This window comes from Rhincodon typus, chromosome 28 (assembly GCF_021869965.1).
Source record: "Rhincodon typus isolate 14 chromosome 28, sRhiTyp1.1, whole genome shotgun sequence".
NCBI classification, from domain to species: Eukaryota; Metazoa; Chordata; class Chondrichthyes; order Orectolobiformes; family Rhincodontidae; genus Rhincodon; species Rhincodon typus.
The window spans coordinates 6546746-6568773 of record NC_063359.1 but is presented as its reverse complement, the minus strand read 5'-3'; the positions used below and the strand labels follow the sequence as shown (position 1 = coordinate 6568773).

General features: G+C 40.3%; 1 protein-coding gene across 1 annotated transcript in view; it reads right to left on the bottom strand.

Moving 5' to 3' along the window:
* The window catches only part of abca2 (ATP-binding cassette, sub-family A (ABC1), member 2), a 402151-nt gene that overhangs the window by 123355 nt on the left and 256768 nt on the right, over positions 1-22028 (bottom strand). Inside the window, exons 11-12 of the mRNA XM_048613349.1 lie at positions 16282-16486; positions 4142-4306 (exon numbers count right to left, since the gene is read on the bottom strand). Of these exons, the coding sequence (XP_048469306.1) occupies positions 4142-4306; positions 16282-16486 (370 nt within the window). The remainder of the gene's footprint in view (positions 1-4141; positions 4307-16281; positions 16487-22028) is intronic.

Below are 22028 nucleotides of genomic sequence, written 5' to 3'. Positions count from 1 at the left end.
CTATTTATTTGGACTAGTTGAACACTCCCGGGAAATTGTTTGATGCCTACTACTATGTTTTTCTTTCTGCCTACGTATTTCTTCTGTCAGTTCCTTGCTGCCTCTTGGTGTTCTGTACATACTGTTATTAAGGTGACAGATCCATTTTTGTCTTTTAAATCAATTCATTTGGATCCCATGTCTATCACACTGATAATTACATCCTTTTATGCTTCTGCTATTATGTTACCTTTAACTAATCTATATCTTCTCCTTCTGTAACATTTTTGAATGAACGGTTTAATAATGCTACCCTTCATAGTGTAGGAGCAAATTACTGCAGATGCTGGAATCTGTATTGGAAACAAAAAGTGCTAGAGATCACAGCGGGTCAGGCAGCATTCGTGGAGAGAAAGCAAGCTAATGTTTCGAGTCTAGATGGCTCTTTAATCAAAGCCTCCACAGTGTTTTGCTCCTCTCCTTGCTTCCTCAATGAGTGACAGCCCGAAATATTCAGTTGCCAACCTTGTTCTCTATGGGGCAATGTTTTAGATATCCTTACTACAAATAGAATTGAAATGATCTCTGTACGGACATATCAAATGCACATGAGCACCCCTGCCAGTAGCACTAATGGTACCATTCCATCCTGTTCACTCATATTTATTGCCTTTACTCAGACACTGCCATGTTTTTAGTGGGGAGAGCACAGTGTTTCCCAAAGTGCGCATGTGCAAAACTTTTTGTGTGAGCTATCTGAATCTGTATGGGAATGTCAGGAAAAAACAGCCTGTTACAGATGGAACTCTCTAATTCAGTGCTCTATCAAGGAGTTACATTGTTTATCCCTTCTCTTTATTTTGGACAGTTATTTGATCTTTATGGGGAGGTGATGACCTAGTGGTATTACCACTGGACTGTTAATCCAGAGACCAAGGTAATGTTCTGGGGCAGATGGTGGAAGTTGAATTCAATACAAAAAAACTTGGAATTTTGGTGTCCACTGATGACCACAAATCCATTGTCAATTGTCACAAAACTCCATTTGGTTCACTAATGTCGTTTAAGGAAGGAAACTACCATCCTTACCCAGTCTGGCCTACATGTGACTCCAGACCCACAGCAAAGTGGTTGACTCTTAACTGCTCTCTGGGCAATTAGGGATGGGCAATAAATGCTGCCTAGCCAGTGATGCCCACAGCTCATCAATGAATAAAACAAAATAACTTTACCAATCTCTAGTAGTTCGTGCAATCCTTACTTCTTCCTTTAGTTCATCCTTTGAATTTTTTCACTCACATTTGTAAACATTAATTTACCATAATTTCTCACAATGCCATTCTTCCTCCCCCGTGTTATTAGTTCAAAGTCTTATTTACTTCTGTTGTTATCCACAAACACTATGATTGCAGCCCAGTTCAAGTGTAGACACCCCAGTGCCACAGTTCTTTCCTGTCCAACTACATGATAAGAGTGACCCATGAAACAGAATCTCTCCTTCCCAGGTATTTATTTTAGCTGCTGTTGACTTTCCCAAATTGTTTGCCCCAGTGTCCATTTACTCACGATTTAGATAATAATGCAATGATTATTACTCACTACTTCTTGTTTTCAAGTTATCTCCACAAACCTTGACACTCATTTAGCAGCAGCATATCCTTAGCAAGTCCGATGTCTTCCCTCTGTAAAAGGCTCTTCTCCTTTCCAAATGCTTTTCTAGCCATTTTGATACCGGCAAATGTTAGGCAATAGATCCTTCAGGACTCTCAATTCACAATACAAATGAAATTATTTTTCCCCATACTTAAAGAATTCTCAAATAATTACAACCTTTCTATTCTGCACCTTGTCTCTTTGGAAAGCCTCCTGCTCCATGGTGCCTTAGCTGGCATTCAGACTGTCCTTTCATAGTCCCTCTCTTCACCCCCATAGGTATCATGTACTTTGTATCTGTTGGCTTGGTATAGTGTCCGCTGGACCTTCTACTTTTCTTTTACTGGGTCAAACGGTGGCCATAACTGTCTTGCCTTCACCTTGTGATAATGCAGTATAATATCTATTACTGTCATGAGAGAGCTTTGCTTCAGTTTCAGTGGTGTAAATTCCATGAATGCAACTATTTTGTTAAGAGGTCAGAAAGTCATTTGGAACGGTGACCTAAACACATCATTTCTAGGAAAGCGTGTGATTCAGTTAATAGTCTAGCAGGAAGCCAATAAGATTAATTGATTAATTGTTTGCATTGCCAAGTATAGGAGAGCAGACGAAAGAGACTGGGACCACTTGATCAGTTTGACTTCAGTTCAGTGGAACAGTTTTCACCCTGACTGAAAAGCTCTACTTTGTGAAATTTCCAAACTAAGAGAGTTCATGGAAGTTTTTTGAGTTGTCAGAACTGAAAAGAGGTTTAACCCATCAGAAGTGAATGGGGGTTCAGGCCAGTATAACTAAAAAGATGTTGACACACAGAAGTCTCAGCCATCCAAGGGAAAATCTAGTAAAAGTCAGTAAAGTGAGAAATTGAAGCGTTGAAGTAGGGGTGATATTTTTATGGGTTTACTATTTATTCAGCATATGGTTGGGAAACAGATTGAAAGTATATATGATCTTTCTAAACTGTCATATATCTGTTTGAGCTTTTAATAATCTTTTGTGCAATAAAAATTGTGTCCTTGAGTTAAAAGCAGCCCCATGTGAATATGTTCAGTGATTCACCACCAAGGTAACTAACTGCAAAAAAATTTAAAATTTTAATCAAGTCAGGATTCACGCTGGGATTTGACCTGTCTAGTACTATCATCAGCTGGGATCACAAGAAACTGTGTGTTGCCTCGGTATGTTATTCAGCAATTCCTTGTCCAGCATTATGTATTGGACTGTCTTTGACTCAGGGTCCAACTCAAAACCTTTGAACCAGAGAGTGCTTAGTCAGACATACTCTTTGTAAATGTGCCATTTGAGAAATCTGTCCACAAATCCCTACAAACTACAATCTGAATAAACTGCCTGCCCTAACATATCTTAAATATCTATTAGTTACCTTTAGGTTACTTACTGAATACATTGACCACCGGAGGTTCAATTTTATTTAATAAGTTGATTGAATGTTCTTTTATATATGATGTGGAGATGTTGGTGTTGGACTGGGGTGGACAAAGCTGGAAGTCACACGACACCAGGTTATAGTCCAACAGAGTTTATTTGAAATCGCAAGCTTTCAGAGCACTGCTCCTTCGCTGGACTTCACCTGATTTCAAATAAACCTGTTGGACTATAACCTGGTCTCATGTGACTCCTTTTATATAAATCAGTAATAACATTATAGCGTGAATAATTTTCTATTCAGGAGCACCAAAAGGATCTATTGCGAATTGGAAGCTGAGTTTTTACCATTCTAGTTTTAATTTCCAAAGACTTAGAAACTATTGACAAGTTATTTTTTAATTCCAAATCAATTAAATTGACAGCATAACAAAAAAGAGATTCAACGATTTTTCTGTGAACTTCAGTGGAAGACAGCTTGGGTACTGGGAAGATTTGGCTGCAGATTCATTATAAATCCAAATTATGCAACTCGCGGTACAAAATGTCATCTTCATTAATGAAGGCACAAAAACAGACGTTTGGTCCACAGTAATATTTATCCTCTGCATGGGTCTGCTCCCACACCAACTTAATTATCAGTTATTAGTCTATTTAAATGTGGTTAGAGTCCAATCATTTACCTCATAGCACAATTAAGTATACGCCAAAGGACTAAGTTTAAAAATCCTCACTCAGTCAAGATTAATGTTACAGACGCTAATGCCACAAAGGGATATCTACATACATATCAGCATAATTTTAATTTGTTTTGGTTATGTTATTCTTGTGTGTATTAATTATGGTGTCACCTTTTCTTTTTCTTCCTGTGAGATTATTTATCTATTTACTTGGTTTAAATTACTTAGCATCTCTTTCTCATTCTGCTCTTAATTTCCACTCTCTCCAAATACACGTTGATTTTATACTTGATTTCAGAGGTTCTCTTAACATTGTGCACACAAGACGCTGAATCGAAAGACCTACCCTTCCTACTATCTCAAATCACTAAAGGGAAAAGCATAGACTACTCCATAACAAAATGTCTTTGTAACTAGAAAGAAAATAAACAGTGATTTACCCAGCCTCCTGCTCTCCATTGCGCAAGCCTGATCATCCTCCATGATGCTGAGCCTACTGCTTCTGGACCAGGGCCAGGACCATTCCCATGTTTCAATTCGTCCATTGCCCAGCCAATAGGACTTTTGGAATGGAAAGTACCATGGTCTTGGCAGTCCATACATCCCTGTAAAGAAAGTAGGTAAAATATGCTAAGAATGAAAGATCATTGCATCTGTAATGTTCTCTAGATAGGCCAAAACATTTGGCAGCCAAAACAAACATACTGTTCTGTCTAAGGTAAATACAGCAGCCAACAGACAAACAGAAAGGGGTTAGAAACAAGGGTATGTAGCCAGTTAATCTGCTTTTGGTTGTGCTGGTGGAGGAGTAAATGCTGATTACACCACTAGGGGAGCTTTCCTGGCCTCCTTTATATACACTAGGCAAACAGAGAGGATCGGAGTTGCACTCGAAAGGGGACAGCTCAGTGGCAGACTGCAGTAACAACTTCAAACATATCCTAAAGTTGTCAGTAGGGCCAGAACCAACAATGTTTGTACTCAATGGGATTTTGGTATCAGCAAAACAAAGTGACGCTGAGATCGTTGCCTTCACATTATCCTAAGCATTGATGAATCTACATGATATATTTATTATAGAATTCTATTACAGTCAACTTCAAGTCATTTTTGGTAACTTCTATGAACAATTTTACCACCCTTTCTCTCAGTATATAAACAAACCATGGTACAGGATGGACTGGTTAATTGGCATTACACTGAAAGTGCAATAACAGGCTGAAAACAACATCGAAAAAGTGCACTATAAATTACTGAATCAAAGACAGGCAGCTTGTACTGATGGTGAGACTGTAAGCCAACTCTAGAGTTCAGGCATTTAATAAAAACCATTTAATCTTCCTTTTGTTTCAAAACACTTGGCAGTGTTGTTGTTTCACAGTGACTGAATTACAGAATTGTTACAGTTAAGTAGGCTAAATACATTTTTATTACATTGGATTCCTGAATTCTTAATAGCTTTTAGGGAATTATATTTTATTTCTTTACACTGAATAAATGAAATTCTGCCTTCATCCCAAAGGACAATAGGATTTTAGATTATGCTTTCAGCATCAAAGCTATCCAAGCTTTCCCCAGAGCGACTGATCATCAGGTATCCATCCATCACCCACTTTAAAAGTTTTATCAAACTTACTTTCATAAATGTGAAACTGCAAATGGTTTGGCAACAGTGACATTGACACCTTCACAGAGAAGAAAAAGGAGGAAACTAACAAAAAGAGATGTGAAGGTTATGCAGCAAGGGAAGGAAGGAGACAAAGGAGGGGGGAAAGGAGAGAGGAAAGAGGGATGGACGAAGTGAGGATCTGCATTTATATATTGCTCTCGACCACTTCAGGACATTCTAAAGTGCCTCACAGTTAATGAAATATTTGTGAAGTATAGTTACTGTTGCAGAATAGGAAATGCGATCAATTTTTACACAGAAAGATCTTACAAGAAAAAAAGAAGCTGATGACATGTTTTTGTGATATGATTCAAGAAACCATTGGCCAACAGACAAGTGTTAACTCCAGTGGTCGTCTTCAATTAACACAATGGGGCCCCTTACTGGATCAAAGGGCAGACTCGATGTGGCTTAAGGTCTCCTCTGAAAGACAGACCAGCATTTGGTACCCATCTCCTAATTGCCATTGATCTGATGGCTTGCTCAGCTATTTCATGGATCAACGGAGAGTCATGCAGAGGCCACACTGGGTAATAATAGAAGATTTCTTTCTTTAAAGGACAGCAGTGAACCAGTTGGCTTTTTACAACAATTTCACAACAGGCGGCACGGTGGCTCAGTGGTCAGTGCTACGGTTTCCTCCCAAAGTCCAAAGATGTGTAAGTTAGGTGGATTGGCCATGTTAAATTACCCATAGTGTTCAGGAATGACTAGGTTAGGTGGGTTAGCCATGGGGAATGCCAGGGGTTACAGGGATGGGTAGGGGGATGCATCTGGGTAGGATGCATCTTCAGAGGGCAGTGTGGACTTGTTGGGCCAAATGGCCTGTTTCCACACTGTACGGATTCTTCTTATTTAAAACTGTCAATAGCTTCATAGTCGCCATAACTGAAAATTTCCTTCTTGATATTTTTTTTTCTTTATTCGTTCACAGGATGAGAGCATTGCTGGCTACGGCAGCATTTATTGCCCATCCCTAATTGCCCAGAGGGCAGTTAAGAGTCAACCACATTGCTGTGGGTCTGGAGTCACATGTAGGCCAGACCAGGTAAGGATGGCAGTTTCCTTCCCTAAAGGACATTAGTGAACCAGATGGGTTTTTACCCGAAAATCGACAATGGATTCGTGGTCTTCACTAGATTCTTAATTCCAGATATTTATTGAATTCAAATTCCATCATCTGCCGTGGCAGGATTCAAACTCAGGTCCCCAAAATGTTATCTTGGGGCTCTGGATTAACAGTCCAGTGATAATACCACTGCATCATTGTATCCTCCTTGCAGCTAGAAAGACAAGATTCCAATTAGCTTCATTAAATTGCCATCACTGCCATGTCACATCACCCAACATGGTGAAAATAATTACGTTACAGCATACCAGAGACTGGAGAAGTGTCTGAGTAGATACGATGAGATGGAAACACCTCACACATGAGATTTTCAGTTGAACTGTCTGGCTGACCAGACACCAACTGTTTGTTTCATTCAGACTGGGCTGAATTTCAAGTCAATTCCCCAGCTGCTCAGTTACAAATTTCTTTGCACCTGTGTGCAATCTCAGGAACATCCATAAAAGTGTGCCTGACAGATAAGCAGGTTGAATGCAGTGATTTGTGAAATAAGGGTGCCAGCACTCAAATCTTAAATCAAAATACAGCATTGGAAACCTGTGCTGGCACTTCCTCGCAAACCACCCAAATATGGGAAAGCTAAGGGCTTTGCGGAACACCTACGCTCGGTTTGCACCAAACAACTACACCTCCCAGTCGCGAACCATTTCAACTCCCCTTCCCACTCCTTGGACGACATGTCCATCCTGGGCCTCCTCCAGTGCCACAACGATGCCACCCGAAGGTTGCAGGAACAGCATCTCATATTTTGCTTAGGAACCCTGCAGCCCAATGGTATCAATGTGGATTTCACAAGCTTCAAAATCTCCCCTCCCCCTACCGCGTCCCAAAACCAGCCCAGCTCGTACCCGCCTCCCTAACCTGTCCTTCCTCCCACCTATCCACTCCTCCCACCTCAAGCCCCACCCCCATCTCCTACCTACTAGCCTCATCCCATCCCCTTGACCTGTCTGTCCTCCCTGGACTGATTTATCCCCTCCCTAACTCCCCACCTATACTCACCTTTACTGGCTCCAACCCCGCCTCCTTGACCTGTCTGTCTCCTCTCCACCTATCTTCTCCTTTATCCATCTTCTATCCGCCTCCCCCTTTCTCCCTATTTATTTCAGAATCCCCTTCCCCTCCCCCATTTCCGAAGTAGGGTCGAGACCCGAAACGTCAGCTTTCCTGCTCCTCTGATGCTGCTTGGCCTGCTGTGTTCATCCAGCTCTACACCTTATTGACAATCTTTAATTACAGCCAAGTACAGTGCAGATATACTACCACAAATAGAGCTAATTTAAAGCAATACTATTGTACTGGGAGGTTTTAAGTTTCAAGAAAGCTCAATCAGTCAACACCCTTTTCAGTATGAAACAGAAGGTTAAGGATAAACCTAGGCATAATGATTTGTCCCTGTACATTCCCTACGTTACATCAGTGACTACACTTCTCAAGTACTTCATCTATTTTGAGATGTCATGAAAAGTGGAGCTAGCAGGCACTGCGGTGACCTTATAGAGGTTTATAAATTCATGAGGGGCATTGTTAAGGGGAATAGCCAAAGTCTTTTCCACAGGGTAGGGGAGTCCAAAACTAAACTGCAGACGTTTAAGGTGAGAGGGGAAAGATTTAAAAGAGGCCCGAGGGGGAACTTTTTCACGCAGGGGGTGGTGTGAACATGGAACGAGCAGCCAGAGGAAGTGGTAGAGGCGAATACAATTACAATACTTAAAAGACATTTGGATAGGTACATGGATAAGGAAAGGTTTTGAGGGACAGGGGCCAAACACAGGCAAATGGGACTATCAGATTAGGAAACCTGGTTGGCATGGATGAGTTGGGCCGAAAGGCCTGTTTCCGTGCCGTATGACTATAAATGCAAATCTTCCCTTTATTTTTAAAACGTTCTCAGCAGAAATTCTACTCTAAGTACAGTGCACAGTAACTGAAATGGAACTATTTACTGCCTGGGTGGTGTACCTAAGGGATAGTATAAGACAAGGAGCTACAAATTACCAATACTTATTTACAGCACAGAAACAAAGCATTCAGCTCGGTAAGTCCATGCTCCAAACGAACCTCCTCCTATTTCTCTTTATCTAACCCTATCAACATAATCTTCAATCCCTTTCTCTATGGTGTGCTTATCTAGCTTCCCCTTAAATTCATCTCGTTCTACTATTTACACATCCTTCCTAAAATATGGTACCCAGAACTAGTTGTAAAACTCTAGTTGAGGCCAAGCCAGAGTTTTAAATAATTCATACAGAATACAAAAAGAAGTTATCATTCAGTTTTCACCTAAAAAGTTTGCACCTTGGCCTCAAGGATCCATTGACATTATGTTGCTTTATTCCTCATTCTTCCTCACTCCTTCCTTAATCCACATCTCTAAGTTATCCCCCTATTTGGTTGTTCTTCTTTCTATCCAAGTGCTCATTGTGCTTCTTTCTTTAGGCTGTGTAGGCCATCATTTATTGTCCATTCCTAATTGCCTAGAGGGCAGTTAAGAGTCAATCACGTTGCTGTGGGTCTGGAGTTACCAGGCCAGACCAGATAAAGATGGCAGATTTCCTTCCATAGTGAACTAGAGGATTTTTTACGATGATCAGCAGAGTCACGTGGTCACCATTAGGCTAACTTTTCTTGTTCCACATTTTGACTGAATTCAAATTTCACCATTGGCCATGGTGGGGCTTGAACCCATGTTCTTAGAGCATTAATGTGGGATTCTGAATTACTTGTCAGCTGACATTACCACTACATAACTCCTTTGTTGTTGGGTCTTCATTTCTATTGGTGCCATGTGGCTCTCTTTCTTTCTATAACTGTAATTAGCAACTCTCTTCCTACTCGATCCAACTCAATCATTTGTCTTTCAATCCATCAAACTTCATGCCACTTTTAACAAAGTCTCTCACTCTCTGAGGAATCAAGACAACAGTTAAAGAGCTGTGAAAACACACTCTCCCCTTTCTTTTGTAAACTTATTAGTTGTGTTTGTGTGTATGTGTGTGTTTGCTGTTTCATTTTTGTTATTTCTTTCAGGGTTAGTCAGTAATAAAATTCCTCCCTTCACTCAAGAAAACTTTGCAATTGGCTACTTCATTTTGATGAAGTTCAAGGTTTAACTTGATGTTGAGCTGTGTACTAAGCCTGGTCATAATTCAATGTACACATCAATAGCACATCCCTCACCATCCCTCTCTTACCTCTTCAAAATAAGTCGACAAATTAGTTAAACTCGATTTGCTCTTAATCCTTGCTAGCTTTCCTTAATTAACATGTATTTCTCCACATGGCTATTCATTTTGTCATGAATGATCTTTTCTAGAAGCTTTCCCATCTTCAAGTTTAAATTGTCCGGCCTGCAGTTGTTAGATATATTTTTAACACACTTTTTTAAAATGCGATTTTCAGTCCACTGTTACCATCCCCGAGTTGAAGGAAGATAGAAAAATTCTGGTCAGTGCCTCTGCAATTTCACTCACTTTTCTCAGTATCCTTGGATGCATCTCATCCAATCCTGGTGTCTTACCAACTTTAAGTAGAGGCAGCCTATACGATAACTCTTACTTATCAATTTTAAACCCTTCAAGTCTCTGAATTACCTTCTCTTTCACCATGAGCTGAGTTGTACTTTTTTTTCCTGTTGCAGGTAGCTGTAAAGTATTTGTTTAATATTTCCACCATGCCCTCTGCCTCATATTTAAATCTCCTTCTTTGTCCTGAAATGGTCCCACTCCTTCTTTTAGTACTTATAATTGTACGTCAATCAAAAACTTTTGGATTCCCTTTTATTTTGGCTACCAGTTTCTTCTCTCTCTCTTTGTTCCCCATATTTGCTTTTCTAACTCCTCTCTGAATCTTCTACATTCAGCCTGGAACTAAATATTCAGGAGTATGCGTCTTTTCCAAAGGATAGGCAGGAAGGAAGGGTGAATAGGTAAGTTTGTTAGTACCAGATGGAATAAATATGATAGCAAGAAATGATCTTGAACTGGAAGATGTCAAATTGAGATGGTGAAAACAAGAAATAACAAGGGGAAGTACACACTGGTTGGAGTAGCCTATAGGCCCCTAACAATAACTAAACTTTAGGACATAGAATAAACCAGGAGATAATGAGGACATGTGAAAAAGGAAGTACATTAATCAAGGTGACTTTAATCTTCATCTAGATTGTGTAAATTAGCTTTGCAGAGGTAGCCACAAAGCAGGACTCAGAGTGTATTCAAGATAGTTTTCCAGAACAATAGGTTATGGATCCAATGAGGAATCAATCTATTTTTGATCTGATGATGCGTAATCAGGCAGATTCAATAACAACATCTGAGTAAAAGATCTCCAAGAAAACAGTGCCCACAACACTGTAGAATTTAGCATTCAGTGTGTAAACTTGGGTTGGAAACAACACGATTACAAAGGAATGAGGGCAGAGTTCACTGGCGTGGACTTACAAAAGAGTTTTAGCAGAAAAGACAGATGACGAACAATGGTAGACATTCAAGAAAATACTTCATGACTCGCATCAAAGCATTACCCCCGGTGAGAAAGAAGAATCCTACAAAGTGGTAAGTGAACTATGGTCAACTAAGGAAGTTAAGGATCATAGCAAACTTAAAGAAATAAACAGACAATGTAACAAAAATCATAGCAAAGTTTCAAAAATCAAAAGATGACAAAAAATAGGGAGAAAGTAAACATTCAGGCAAACTAGCAAGCATTATAAAAATGGATAGTAAGAGCTTTCTCAAATACATTTAAAGGAAAAGGGAGGCCAAGGTGAACTTAGGCCTCATGACAGAATGAGTGGGGAAATAACGCAGAACAAGGAAGTGGCAGAGGAGTTGGATAAATAATTTACATCAGTCTTCGTGGGAGAGTACATTAGTAGCATTTCAAAAATACAAAATAATCGGGGCAAAAGGGAGGAGGAAATATAAACCATGATTAACAGGAGAGAAAAAAATTAGGGAAACTAATGGGTCTTAAGATTAATAATTCCCCTGGACCTGATGATTTCAACCTTGGATATCAAAGGAAGTAACTACAGAGATAGTGGGTTTACTGATGTTCATCTTCTAGAAATCCTTCAATTCTGGAAAAGTCTAACAAGATTGGAAAACTGCCAATGTAACACCTTCATTCAACAAGGGAAGGAGACAGAAAACAGCTAATTACAGACCAGAGATAGTAGGAACTGCAGATGCTGGAGAATCTGAGATAACACGGTGTAGAGCTGGATGAACACAGCAGGCCAAGCAGCATAGCTGATGTTTCGGGCTAGTCTAGACCCGAAACATCAGCTTTCCTGCTCCTCTGATGCTGCTTGGCCTGCTGTGTTCATCCAGCTCTACACCTTGTTAACTATAGACCAGTTAGCTTAACATTTGTCTTTGGGAAAATATTAGAATCTATTCTAAAGGATGTTAGAGCAGTGCACAGTTTTATGAAGGTGAAATCATGCTGGGGAAATTTATTTGAATTCTTTGAGGAGACAACAAGCAGGATAGATAAAGGGGAACCAGTAGATCTAATATATTTGAAATTTTGATTTGGTTTTTGGCAAGGTATTGCACATAAGGCTATTTAATAAGAGAAAAGCCTATGGTGTTAACTTCTGTATATTAGCATGGACAGAAGGTTAGCTAACTAAAAGAAGATAGAAAGTTGGGATGAAGGGGGTATTTTCTGTAACTAGTGGAGCGCTACAGGATCAGTGATGGAATCTCAATTATTTACAAAATGTATTAACAACTTGGATAAAGAAAGTGAACACAGTGAAGTTTGAGGATGACACAAAGATAGTTGAGAAGAGTTGAGAATAGCACAAGATGTCTACAGTGGGCAAAAACTTGGCAGATGGAATACAATGTGGGAAAACATGTGAGGTTACACAACTAAGGATGTTAAGGATTGCAGCAAATTCCTTTGGCAGAAAGAATAGAGGGGGTGAATATTATTTTAATGGAGAAAGACTACAGAAAGCTACAGCACAGATGGATTTGTGAATCCTTATGCAGAAATCGCAAAAAGCTAATATACAAATTCAGCAGACAGTAGAGAAGACAAATGGAATGTTGGCCTTTATTTCAAATGGAACGGAATATAAAAAAGTGAACTCTTGTAAAACTACACAAGCCATTTTTAAACCACACACAGAATACGGACTGCAGTTTTGGTCAAATTATCGAATGAAAAATGCAGGGAGGTTGAGTAGATTGGGCCTGTACTCATTAGAGTTCAGCAGAAAGAGAGACGACCTTATTGAAACAGCAGAGAAGTCTAGTGGGGAACCTGATCAAAGTGTATAAGATTACGATGGGTATAGACAAGGTGGATAGAAAGCAGTGTTCTCCGTAATTGGAGGGTCAATAACAAGGGGACATAACCTTGAGGTGAAAAGCAGGAGATTTAGAGGCGTTTTGAGGATTTGTTTTCGACCCAGAAGGTGGAGAAAGTCTGGCATGCACTGTTTGGGAGTGTAGCTGAGGTAGGAAACCTCACAACCTTTGAAAAATACTTGGATGAGCACTTGAAATGTCAAGACATTCAAGCTAATGGACCAGGTTCTGGACAATGAAACTAGTGCAGATTTGGAGTAGTTTTTTGTTGGCACGGATTCAATGGGCCAAAGGGCCTCTTCTGTACTGTACGATTCCATGAAAACAAAATTGAGACATCCAGAGACATCACCAGAAAGCTGAGATTATGTTATGTTGCTTTCTTCTGTATTAATATACAAATTTTGTTTATCAAATCTGTGTTAGATGTAAAAGGATATGTTAGCAAGTTTGCCAGGATTCTACATATATTTATTTATTGTAAAGCAATGATCTCTCTCTAATGAGAGAGTAGCCTAATGGTTTGGTAAGACTCTGTGACTTTACCTTTATATGGTAAGCATGAAACTAATACCTTTAATACATTTGCTTCTCCACATAAACATAACTGCACAAGTATTATGCTAATAAACAGGGCACATTATGTGTATTAACCACTTGCAATTTTAAAATGGTCAATTATATGACTTTCAAATCCTCTTTCCCAATTTGGCAAATATTTAAATCTCCACACTTCACAGTTATCACACAATGATAAATTGGAATATCTCTTCATGCATATGAAAACAATGTTGAGCCAGTCAAAACAAACTTCTTGGAGTTCAAAATTAATATTAAGAACTAGAAAGGGCAATGTCAAAGTAGGACTGAACATTCAAAGGGGTAGTTTACAACGTTAAAACAGAAAAGGACAGCTTAACATATTCAGTCTGCCAATTGATTGAACCAAGAATAAATGCTCATATCAAGAAGTGTGGTGCCAATTTTTCACACAAAATGTTCTTATACTTGATCTGCATCTCCAAGGAGAGATCAAACTGATTGTACTTCATGTCCTGTCAAACTGTCCCCATGAAATCAATACTTTGCAGATTGGAATCTTATTTAAAGCCAGACAACCTGCTATCACATTACATAGATTGACTGGCAAATCATTTCATGGGCACTAGGCTGGTGTGCAGAACCAAAACAAAATGAGTTCAAGGACACAAACAAAAACTATCATAATGGTACATATCCAAGTGTGTTTGATGATTTTCCTTGCATCACTCTAACACATTCAGAAATTTCATTTTGTTTTTGTTCTTAAATTAGATTTATTTCATTTAATAAACCAGCTGCAACAGTGAAATTCACTAAAATCTGACTAACAAAATCTCAGGATCCTGAAAGGCAAGGTACAGCTGGACCAACAATATCAAGGCCTTCATCCATCAGAGAGTAGACTGGTTCTGCACAAACAAAGTTCTGTGCCTCTGCATCACCAAAAATCTGAGATCTTTATCCTTAAGAGAACAAGGATTGTCAATCCTCTAAATTCCTCTTCAATCCACAGAAAGACAATCAGTTTCGCAACAATGATTACTAACCGTAAAGCAACGATTTATCAACATAGCATCATTTAAGTAACAATTTGAAAAAGATTTGATGAACCATTGTCAAGAGCTCCTGCTTCAAAATCTTGTCACTTGGAACCAGATGAGAATAACAATATGAGCCATCCAACCAAAATTAATTACTGGACTTTATGCTTCTGGTAGATTTTCTTAGGAATATAGAAACAAAAGTAGATCTTTCAGCCTCTTGAACCTTTGCTGTTGTTCAGTTAAATCCTGACGGATCTGTACTCAATTCCATTTATCTTTCATTGATTCCTTTACCTAATAAAAAAAAGCTAAGGGCCCGCTCGTGGCACAGTGGTAGTGTCCCAACCCCTGGACTGGGAGGCCTGGATTCAAGTCTCACCTGCTCCAAAGGCGAGTAATAATATTTCTGAACAGGTTGATTAGGAAAAATAGGTTAAATTGAAAAAAATGTTTTAAAAAACTCTCTGGAAGGTTTCAATTGAATCAATGTCAACAGCATTCTGGGAGAAGTGGTTCCAGAAGTAATTCCTGATTCAGGACCTAACTGTCCTAACTCTGAATGAAGATTACGTTCAATGGGCCTGGACTCCACAACTAATCGGACAATTCACCATTTGACCTGATTGGACCCAATTATAACCTATTTTCTAATCAACCTGCTCAGTGATGTTATTTTACGTCTCTGGGACTAGTGGGACTTGAACCCAGATCTTCCTGGGAACTAGTTATAATTGTTAGCCTCCTAGTTAGATCAACCTTCAACCCTTTCATTTCAAACTAATACAAAACAAGTTATTGGCCCTTATAATAGAATAATTTATGTTCCTCTATCATTCTGGTGAATACATCATTCTGAATATCATTCTGTGATGGCAGCAAGTTATATTTTAACTGGAAAGCCCAGGTTATGGGCTCCAGCTATGGTCAGTGATCATAGGGAGTCCAATGTTCTTTCCATCACACGGTTCATGAGAAAACCTGCCCATTCTTACCACCTGCCACTGGCATATATTAGAAGGATCTACAGTTTGTCAACCTGTTTGGTTCCAATGTTCAATTACGAATGCATCCTGCTTGGTCATCAAGTCCTAGAGTGGGACTTGAACATGGAGCTTCTGGTTTAGATACAGGGATGCTACTACTCACTGCACTACAATAACTCTACCGGGTGCGCTGTAGAATCTTCTAAAGTAAATTCATCTTTCCTGATCTAATTACCTGCAATCCAGGCGGATCTAATAAAGGCTCTAGACAACCAACGCATCACTTTTACACTTTGTATTCTAAAATCCTTGAGATAAAAGCCAAACCTTTCTAAAAAAAAGTCTGTGTGAATTCTAGCCGTCAACAGTTCAGAGTGCATTTCTGATGAAAAGACAATATATAAAGGCAATGTTCAATAACAGAGCTGAAAACAGAACTGAAATAATGACAGAAAAGACATGTATTTGTCAAAAAGTAGAAACACAGAAAATAGGATCAAGAGTAAGCCATTTGGCCCTTCGAGTCTAATCTATCATTCAATACGATCACAGCTGATTATCCAACTCATACCCTGTTCCCAATTTCTCCCCATACACTCTGACCCCTTTAACCCTGGAGCAGTAGGCACAGGGTCACTAGAATGGAATGGGAAATCAAATTCTCCGGATCAACCTCAACTTACAAAGAACTTGGTAATGTCTTAATTGCTGCTACTTGCTAATTGATAGCTAATGGATGAACATAACCAACAAGATGGATTGTGACAGGAAGCCAGAGGCTGAACACATGCACAGGAAGGTAGAATGGACCATTTGATACAATGTCTTCAAACACTTGTCAATGAAAACTGCATAAATATGATGGGTGAGAGATTAAGTAATACCTGGATGAACAGCTTCGATGTACCATGTCAGTACTCCATAAACTGTAGCATCGACGATGAGCATGACCATGGAGAGCAGAAGGTTGAAATCATCTCCTTCTACTGGTGACTGATTCAAGGTATGCCACTGAATTCCAACACCTGCCACCTCATAGAGAGCAAAATACTTCGAACCAAGCCCAAACGCAGTTGTGGACATGAGGGACTGAAAGAACAAAGAACAGAATTAGTGCTCAATACTTCTTATTTTCTCTTAGCATTAACCTGCTTGATTACGAGTATGTGGATAAATCTACATTATATATGAAACATCACAATAACACTGCCCATGGTTATTAGTGATTGAATACAGTCATCTCGTAGTTTTGAAAAACTTATGAAGAACGTTTCTAGGACAGTGCAATGCAACATCTGCTGTGGCAGTTTTCTTTCAGTCTGTGATACACTTCTTGTATTGTACTGATTCTCCTCCTCCTCAGCACAACTCCACAAACTACCCCATCTTCCCCAACCCCCTGCACTACACCAGGGTCAGTGTGCAGTTTAATGCCAGCTCTTCAAAAGGTTTGTATCTAGACGAACGAACTTTGCGGAAATCTCAAGTGCTGTGTTACACCCAACTCTGCAGTGACCAGAGTCCAACATGTTCTGAAATCAGGGCTGATTTATGGACAACCTCTTCCATAATCTCCCTTGTGCTTTCAGGATCCAACTGTAGAAATGAAAATAGGCATAATAACGTACAGAGATTGTACTCATTTTGACATTACAGATTACCTTTCCTAGCCCTCCTTTTTATTGTCAGAATAAAGAACATCGGTATAAGATAATCACCAAGAAAATAGTATAGAATTCAGAGAAACGTTGACACTCTAACAGCAGCAATAATGAGAAATATGATACCATAGGGAATGGTAGAAGCAAATGGAATAAATGCTTTAAAGAACAAGCTGGATAGGTATTTAGGGGAGAAGAGAACAAATGGTTACAATGGATGAGAAAAAAAAGTGGAGGAGGCTCGAGGGGAGCAGAAAGGTCGGCATGGTCTGGTTGTGCCAAGTGGCCTGTTTCTGTCCCACATGTTCTAGGTAATCATGTGTAATAGTGAGTGAATCTGGACAAATTTGTCCTGCTGTTCACTATTCTGAAATCTATCCACAGAGACACACCTAATCCATTACTTTGATGTGTTCTGCAAATGCAGCGCTGTAAAAAAGCAGGTTAGGGAGAACAGGTTAAATTGTGGACATGCATATTACACCTGTTTTCATTTTCAACATTAACATAACTCCCCTACTTCTCAATTCCATTTTTCTAGAAATAAAGTCTAGTGTTTAGTTTGTATCTTAGGGCCTTGTAAACCTGCAGTGAGTGATGGGGGTGTTTATATTTTAAGATTTCATTGCCCCTCTACCCACCTAGACCTACGCCTTCCAAGTAATAAATGACCTTCATATTCTTCCTACCAAAATGTACAGCCACACATTTATGTGTAGAACTTCATTTGCCAATTCTGTAAATGTGTTGACGCATTCCTGTTACTTATTGCATTATTTAGTTTGTTGAATAGATCCTTTTAAAAAATTTCAAATGTATCATCTGATTGCTCATCTACTTCTGGCTCCCTGGAAAATAATTATTTTACACATCTGCCATCTCTCTGTCATCACCTGGGACATTATCCTGTCTATCTCTTCAAGATCTTATTCCTGTCACAGCCTTACGTTTTTTATTGATGTGCCTATAAAATGTTTCACTATTTCGTTTTATGTTCATAATTTAATTTTATAGTTCCTCTTTGCCTGCCTAATTGTCTTCTGTTTTTATTTCTCACAATCTCTTTGAATTCTCTCTTATTATGTACTCCTCTGCAATCTATGAACTTAACATATGACTCTTTCCTAACCCTCAATTATTCTGAGGTCTTTATTCATCCATGGAGTCTTCCTACTGTTTCGTTTCTCTCTTTCCTTTTAGAGAAACAGAATTCTCCTGCATTCTGTTGAGCACGTTTTTAAATGTTTTCTATTGTTATTTTACTTCAGTGTTTGCTTTCACAATTTGTTTACTCAGCCCCTCAAAATCTATTTCACTCCAATCTATTAAACTAGTTTTCATCTTTCTCTCTTATCATCTTAAAGGGGAGGTGGTGGTGTAGTGGTAAGGTCAATGGACCAGTTATTCAAAAGCCCAAGCTCACGTTCTGAGCACATGGGTTTGAATCACACCAGGGCAGGAGGTGAAATTTAATTCAATGAATTTGGAATTTAAATGTAGCCTAATGGTATTCAGTAGTCACTGTCAACTGTTGTGAAGACCAATTTTGGTCACTAATACCTTTTAGAGAAGGAAATTTTACCTGGTATAGTTCACATTTGACTCCAGACCCACAGCAATGTTGTTTACTCTTATGTGCCTCTGAAGTGGCGCAAGGAAGCCACTCAGTTATATCAAACTACTACAACAGTAGGGAAATCAAGGGTTGTGGGAAAAGGACAGCAAAGTGGGTGTGAGATGTTTTGGATCAGCAATGATCCTAGTGAATGACAGAGCAGGCCAGAGGGGGCCAAACGATATACTGCTGTTCCTATTTCTTATGGTCTTAAACCAGAGAGACAAACAAGCACCCTAACCCTAACCAGAAATGACAACAGCAAACACTGCCCTGTTGACTCTGCAACATTCTCCTTACCAAAATCTGGGGAATTGAGCTAAAATTGGGAGAGCTGTCTAGTCATAATTATACAAATACGTTGCAGGAAATGATCCAAACACCACCATCTGGGAATATCTTGTCGTTCCAGCATGAGTGGCACAATGGTACAAGTCAGGAAGGAGTCTGTCCCCAACATTAACTCTGGGCCCCATGGAAACAGGTCAAACATGGATTCGGAAATCCTGCTGATTACCACATACCCTCCCACCATCCCTCAGTTGATGAAACTGCACTCCTCCTTGTTGATCACCAGATGGAGGAAGTACATCACCACATAGGGTGGCACAGTGGTACAGTGGTTAGCACTGCTGCCTCACAGCACCAGGGAGCCGGGTTCGATTCCTCCTTCGGGCGACTGTCTGTGTAGAGTTTGTACATTCGCCCCGTGTCTGTGTGGGTTTCCTCCAGGTGCTCCAGTTTCCTCCCACAGTCCAAAGGTGTGCAGGTTAGGTGAACTGGCCAAGCTAAATTGTCCGTAGTGTTCAGGGATGTGTAGATTAGGTGGGTTTACAGGGGGATGGGTCTAGGTGGGATGTTCTGAGGGTCGGTGTGGACTTGTTGGGCTAAAGGGACCCAACAAGAAGGAAAAACGTACCTGACCTCCACCTCACTAAATCTACCTGTAGTAACTAGTCTTTGACAGCATTGGTAGAAGTGGCCACTGCTCAGTCCTTTTTGAAACAAAGTCCCGCTTGCAAATTGAGAGTATTTTACATTGTGCTGTGTTCTAGCAGCTCAAGACTGAACATTCATGAGGCGCTATGGGCCATCAACAGCAGCAGAATCTTCCGCTAACGCGACCTGCAAACTCATGGCCCAACATACACCCCACTCTACCATAACCATCAAGCCTGGAGATCAACTCTGGTTCACTAAAGCATACAGGTGGTCATGCCAGGAGGATATCTAAAAATGGGCTGTCAATCCAGAGAAGCTACAACACAGCAGTAACTATGTGCCAAAAACAGGACAAACAGCCCAGCTAAACGATCCCACACCAACAGGGCAACACAGTGACTCAGGGGTTAGCACTGCTGCCTCACAGTGCTAGGGACCCAAGTTCGATTCCAGCCTCGGATGATTGTCTGTGTGGAGCTTACACATCCTTCCCGTGTCTGCATGGGTTTCCACCAGGTGCTCCAGTTTCCACCCATAGTCCAAAGATGTGCAGGTTAGGTGGACTGGCTGTGCTAAATTGTCCTGTAGTGTCCAGAGATGTGCAAAATAGGTGAATTAACCATGGTTAATGCGGGGATATGGGGTTGGGGTGGGTCTGGATGGGATGCTCTTTGGAAGGTTGGTGTACACTCAATGGGCTGAATGGCCTCTACCTGCATTGTAGGGATTCTAACAGAACAGATCTAACTCAAAACCAGATGAGAATAGCAGTGGATAACTGAACAACTAAAAGCAAATCAACAGATTTCCCTAAAGTCAATGAGGAAGAGCCCAGGACATCAGTGCAAACGACACAACTAGGGTATTTGCATCAATTTTAGTCGGAGGTGCCAAGTGGTTGATCAATGGCTGACTTTCTCCTCAGGTCCCCAGCATCACAGGAGTCATTCTTCAACCGATTCAATTCAATGCTTGTGATTTCAAAAAAATGGCTGAAGACACTTCATGATACAAAGGTTATGGGCCCTGACAATATTCTGGCCATATACTGAAGACTTGTTGTCCAGAACTGGCTGAGTCCCTGAGCAAACTTTCCAATGGAGCTACAACATTGGCATTAATCCAACAATGTGAAAAATTGAATCAGAGATAGTAGGAACTGCAGATGCTGGAGAATCCGAGACAACAAGGTGCAGAGCTGGATGAACACAACAGGCCAAGCAGCATCATAGGAGCAGAAAGGCTGACGTTTCGGGCCTAGACCCTTCATCAGAAATGTGAAAAATTGCCCAGGTATGTCCTATACGCAAAAAGCAGGACAAATGCAACCAGGCCAATTACTGCTCTGTGTGTCCACTCTCATTCGTCAGCAAAGTAACCGGGGCGGGGTGGGGGTGTGGGTGTGGGTGGGTGGTCATCGATAGTGCTACCCAGTAGAACGTACAAGGGTCTGGTAGCAGCTGTAGCGATAAGAGCAGAGTTAATGTTTTCAGTCCAGCAACCCTTCTTCAGAATTTTTGTCACAATTTCACTCAGTTTGGATTGCAACAGGAACACTCAACTCCTGATCTCATGTTTCCAGTGGATTTTCACTAATGCTCAGCACCATTCTCGACTGAGGCTGTGGACATGCTCGCCGAGCTGGCTTGCTCTCGTTCAGACGTTTCATCACCATGCTAGCTAACATCATCAGTGGGGCCTCCAATGAAGCTATGCTATTCTACTCTGCATGGAATTTATACTCTCCCATCCATTAATAAAGGAGTAGAATAACAACGCTTCATCGGAGGCTCCACTGAAGATGTTACCTAACATGGTGATGAAACATCTGAACAAAAACAAGTCAGCTCAGTGAGCAAGTCAACAACCTCACCCACAACCTGAGCTACCGATCTTTTGGCAAAACTTTAAACCATCCTTGACAACTCAGACACTGAAATGGTCTGTGCCCATCCACAGCAGGGACTGGGCAACATTCAAAATTGGGCTGATAAGTGGTAAATATCTTTCGTGCCTCTGAACTGTCAGGCAATGATCATCTCCAACAAGAGAAAAATCTAACTGTCACTCCTTGATGTTCAATGGTATTACCATTGCTGAATCCCGCCACGATCAACAGTCTAGGTGTTACCATTGATGAGAAATTGAACTGAACTAATCATTTTAATATTGTCACTGCAAAAGCAGGTTTGAGACAGGAAACGTTGTATTTAAGAAACTCAAGAAACTCAAATCCATGCAGGTCAAAGTGGCTCACTTAACTGGCCTTCTTATCACCACGTTCAACATTTACACCCTTCATCAGTGGTGGTAGTGTCTATATTCTATAAGATGCACTGCATTACTCACTAAGTCTCCTCAAACAGTCCCTGCCAAACCTGCGACTACTACTAGAAAGAGAAGGGCAGCGATG